Raw genomic sequence first — 5,107 nt, 5'->3', positions numbered from 1 at the left:
AATAAAAATTTCAAAATTGTGTTCATATTTTTTTCTTTCTTAACTCCGTTTGTTCTTTTTTAGGTCAATTTTATGTGGATATGACTTGTGGTTTCGTTAGGTTAGAAGACTCAGTGTTTTGACGAGACAAATTGACGGTTATGAAAAGATTTTGCGGTTATTATTATTTTTTGGATCAAAAGTAAATATATTACTTATTACAGTCAAAAACTCATCAAGGTCAATTCAAAATGTCGCAACGCCGCCGGAGAACATTATTATAATTATTTTAGTAGCCCTTAAAAGCCAAAAAATTATGAAGACGTAATCACCATGGACAACGTCGATAAGCACATCCAACTTGAACTTTGAACCGTTCTTATCTCAAGTGAGGCCTGTGAACATATTGCACCCTTCATGGAAGAATGGCTTAAGTGGAAATACGTCAAAAACATGCTCTTCAATTCTTGTAACTAATGTGCGAGGGGTGCGATATATTATTACAAATTGTATTTAGTAGGTACCTAGTACAGAGTCAAAAGCACGTAAAGCTTGACACTTAAGATTTAAATCCAACTCTGCCGCTTACGATAAGAACGGTTCAAAGTAAAAAGTGTCAAAGCTTGACGTGCTCTTGACTGTACGAATAACTTGGAGGATGGAAAAAAAATAAAAGAAAGGAGTTGCCCTAACTACGGAATGAACGTGCATGCTGGTGCATACCTAACAAAAATTGAACGAACAAATGGTGGATTTCTTTAGTGTCGTACCATATCTATCGATAAATCATTATCGACATGCAAACATTTAATTAAAGTAGATCAATATTCCATTTGGGAATATTTTAGGTTAAATGGATCCAGGAATGCCACATGAAATTTTGAATTTATAGTTTTGCGTTTACAAATACACAAACATTACGAAAGGTGAATTTGCAAAAAATTAATATTTGTAATTTGAGAGTATAATATATAAAAAAGAGAAAACTTTGAAATATAAATTCTATACATTTCCAACCTCAAGATTCATATTTTCATAGAGACATTTTTAAACAGATTCCAAATAGTAAAAGTTTTTTTTGTATTTATGCATTGGTATAGATAATATCAGTAACTGCTTTAAGTGAATCTTTAATACTTTAATTTAATTTTGGAAATTAATGAAAGTAGTAATATTATCAAAAATAATATTATTATCATACGTTTATTTGCTTAAATCATGGTATAACAGGAGATGTAACAAGAGGGAAGTACATCAAATGTCAAAACAAATGTTTTTTCATATGTACTATTGAATTATTCGCATGTATTATAATTAAATTGGACAGAAATATAGACAGTGAGATTAATTAGGTATTAATAAAAATGCGACGCTACAGCATTAAGGGATGTGGCTTTAGAAAAAGTGCAAATCAATCTAATGTTACATTGCACAGACATGTGTTATTTTTTTGGTCTATAAATCACACAATAGCCCAAATATTTCATGTAATTAGATTATTTAAGTAGTTTATTTATAAATCTTGCCAAATTTTGCTTTTGTTACTTTAGGTTGCCTGTTTGTTTGTATATTTTGATGATTGTTGTTAACGATTATTTTGAGATAGTGTTGATCTTGTAAGCATATATATTATCGATATTCTGTTATTAAAACAATTCACTACGAGGTTTTTATTGTTTTTGTTTTATGTAATGTTATATACTAGTAAAGTAGGTATAGGTAGGGCAATGTTGAGTGTGTGCGTTAAAAAAAAAGTAAGAGTGCGCATGTCGCCAACAAACTGCACAACAGTTTGGTGACTATTACTAAATAAGTTACCAGTTAAAATTGCTCGATAGATTAATTTGTTTAAGAAAGCCAGTAACGTGAATACTAGAACCCGCAGAAATCTGAATAGACTTGTACTTGACAATTAGTTAAAAGACGACATGTAAATATGTACTAAAATGTAGGTTAAAGGCGTACCTCTTAAAGTAATTTTTATATTTATATTTAAGTACAATTAATAGGTACTATGTAATGTTATATACCAGTAAAGTAGGTATAATTAAGTAAGAACGTCGCCAATAAACTGCACAGCAGTTTGGTGACTTTTACTAAATTAGTTACCAGTTGTAACCTTCTAAAAATTTTAAAATTTTTTTTTTAGTTCAAAAATGTGTGTTCACATTTATAATAATATACCACTCGAGATTAAATTATTAGACTTGTGTTTGTTTAGGCATAATTTGGTTACAGTAAACTAAAGAAACAAAAAAAAACAGTTTCAACATTCAAGTCATAATGACGATGTCGATAATGACTTATCGATAGATTATGGTACAACACTAAAGAAATCCGCCATTTGTAACTTCCAAATTTTGGTTATATGTACGTTGATTCTGTAGTTAGGGCAGCTCCTTGCTTTTATTTTTTTTCCATCCTCCAAGAGTTAAATAGTCGTCTATTTTATACATCGAGTCATTGACTTACAAATAAATGGACGACGGGTCTAATACAAAAACCACGAAAAAAATGTCCCAAGTCAACCTATTCGAAATTTAAATTGTAATGTCATCGCAGTATCGCGCTGTCAGTAGAACAAATGAAGACTAAAGCGGAGTGTCGCGCTCTGTATACGATTTTAGCGCCTTACAAGTGCGGACACTTTTTAGCGCGGACCCGACGTCCATATAATTGTAAGTCAATGCATCGAGTATATAACCATTATATACTTGATATTTTTATATTATTCAGTTTTAAGCTGATATCTTGTCGCCAAAGCTCAATAAATTAAAAAAAAGTATGTCATCTAACCTAACCTAAAATACAATACAAATATATATTATAGGTTATTATAGTTTATTTTGAAATACGATTTTGCTAAAGTACAAATTTTATATTGCTATTGTAAAGTGTCCAATAATGTCTGCTGCAAAAAGGGTGCAGGTACGTTAAACACTGTATCTTTGTAAATATCATTTACAAAACAACCTAACGTTTATATTAAAATGTACATAAAACTGATGATGAAGTCTTGTTTATGCAGGTGGAACCCGGCCTGCGAAGGTACGGCTCTCCTAGCCATTTCTACCACTAAGCAGCAGTGTGCACTGCTGTTTTTATGATTGTAAGGGTCGTATTCCAGAACCCTACTCAATGCTCAAGTCAGGATTTGAGCAGACTTGAGTATGATTTCAAGCACTGGAAATACTACCCTAATGGCAAGGACTTGAGTATGATTTTCACACATTGAGTAGAGTTCTGGAATACGACCCTTAGTCTAATGTGGGTACCACAATTGACAACATATTGGCGAGAAACTTAGGGTAAAGCAGCAGCCATTTTTCATGCAGTTCATTAAAAAAAAGGAATATTTTCAGCAATGGGCAACTTTTGCTCGCACCTGGCACGTGTTTGACTGCAAATGGCAGGACCCGTATGAGTCTGCACCTATAATTAAGAAGTACTTGATGGGCATGCACAAACCAATATATCATCCTATGAATGACTGTGGTGATGTTGTAGTTTGCATAAATAGCAAGCAAATTGCATTGAAAGGTGATGATTGGAGGCAAAGAGCATATTTCCATCATACAGGATATCCAGGTGGTGCTAGCTGGACCTTGGCTTGGGAGTTGCACAATAAGGATCCTACTATGGTTGGTATACTCCCACATTTTGATTTATTTTCGTTTAAACTCATAGGTCTGTGTCACTGCTATTATATTGTACTGCTTAAGGCCTTATAATTATATTGTTTACTGCGTAAGTGCTACATCACCTATCTAAATAACTTCCACTTTCTTATAGGCATTAATTTCTGCTGGGAAAATTCAATTAATTTATTTCATAGGTTAACAATGACAATAACAATGTGAACTAGTCAAATTTTCAAGATCAGCACTAGGTTTCATCAATAGGTACTAAAATACATAAAGTTGGGGCTTATAAGAGATTACATCAAATATTCTTACCTAAAAAATCCCACCCTGTATCGTACCCGGCTCAAAAGTTTCCATTATACCGGCAGCATTGCCTGCTGGATGGCAATTGTCTCCTGTTGAACCAACCACGACCCAGAGCGGTGATCACACATAGAATAGAAAACTTGCACACATTTATATTGTAAGCAATCATAAATAATAATTATTAAGTATCATAAATCGTCATAATATCTCTTTATACATTTTGATTATCAGTGAAAACATTGTAAATAAAAAAAATACCTTTTTGTTCATACATTGCCCGTGTCTCCGAGTCGACAACTCAACTCTTTAAATAAGCCCCGAGCTTCCGAACTCCAGGGCCCCATCGTTTAGACTACGAGCAGAATGATGTCATACATCAGCTTCAATTTACAATATTTTCCGTAGGTGTGAATTGAAATTCTGGGGGGTCACTCAAGAACTCGGAGTTGTGATTAATGTAACACTATCTGTGCAGTACCTCAAGTATCATGGGCATTATAAGAAGACACAATATTAAATTTCAAACTAATGATACACATAATTGTTATTCCAGATAATCAGAAAAGCCGTTTACAGAGCAATGAGAGGCACTCTCCAAAGACGGCACACTATGCAAAGATTATTCATATACCCTGGAGAACAAATACCTGAAGATGTTTTACAGAATGTCACAAACCAAATTCGCCAGCTTCGACTTGTACCCACTCGACTTGACCATATCCCTGAAGAGGATGTTAAAAACTTCCCAAAGGTCATGGAATATCCAGAAAATTATGTGCTTAAATAATTTGTTAATTTTATGTTCTTTAGGTTCAGATTGTTAAGTTAATAAATAACGTAGATATGAATTTATTGTTTGAATTTGTTTTAAAAAACTTTGTAAAAACTGTTCACTGTGTTGCTGAGTGGGTGTATTTGTCTGTGGTGCCATACCGCCAGAATGAGAACGCCACAGATTCGATTTCTTAAATTTGAATTAATAAAATGTGCCAGATAACCACACCAATTACCAGTTCTCAAAACTTAGGAAGTTTCTGTACTATGAGTACTAGAATTATATAATTAATCCCAGGGTACTAACCTAGAACACTCAAGTGGCCTACCATGATAATATAAGTTGTTTTAATTCATATCATGATCTACACAAAAGTTGAACGGGAACTGCATGGTAAGATGAT

General features: G+C 33.1%; 1 protein-coding gene across 2 annotated transcripts; it reads left to right on the top strand.

Moving 5' to 3' along the window:
• Positions 1-2,779: 2,779 nt before the first annotated feature.
• Positions 2,780-4,795, top strand: LOC113231054 (39S ribosomal protein L13, mitochondrial). 2 transcript variants are annotated; one of them, XM_026465216.1, is made up of 4 exons: positions 2,780-2,907; positions 3,342-3,620; positions 3,992-4,086; positions 4,483-4,622. In XM_026465216.1, exons 1-4 carry the CDS (start codon positions 2,884-2,886, stop codon positions 4,484-4,486), a joined length of 402 nt encoding a protein of 133 aa, XP_026321001.1. In that variant the 5' UTR covers positions 2,780-2,883; the 3' UTR covers positions 4,487-4,622. The 2 variants fall into 2 exon arrangements, with proteins under 2 accessions (XP_026321001.1, XP_026321000.1); XM_026465215.1 differs by lacking the exon at positions 3,992-4,086 and having other exon boundaries at positions 4,483-4,795.
• The last annotated feature ends 312 nt before the right edge of the window (positions 4,796-5,107 follow it).

The sequence above is a fragment of the Hyposmocoma kahamanoa genome, unplaced genomic scaffold (genome assembly GCF_003589595.1).
Source record: "Hyposmocoma kahamanoa isolate Upper Pololo Valley unplaced genomic scaffold, ASM358959v1 64, whole genome shotgun sequence".
Classification (NCBI taxonomy): domain Eukaryota; kingdom Metazoa; phylum Arthropoda; class Insecta; order Lepidoptera; family Cosmopterigidae; genus Hyposmocoma; species Hyposmocoma kahamanoa.
Note: the sequence above shows the minus strand (reverse complement) of the source record. Positions and strands in the feature narration are given on the sequence as shown.

Coding starts and splice junctions, on each gene's coding strand:
- LOC113231054 (XM_026465215.1), top strand. CDS start 2,884: ATGTCTGCTGCAAAAAGGGTGCAG. Junction 2,908..3,341: donor CTGCTGCAAAAAGGGTGCAG/GTACGTTAAACA, acceptor GAATATTTTCAG/CAATGGGCAACTTTTGCTCG. Junction 3,621..4,482: donor ACAATAAGGATCCTACTATG/GTTGGTATACTC, acceptor TTGTTATTCCAG/ATAATCAGAAAAGCCGTTTA.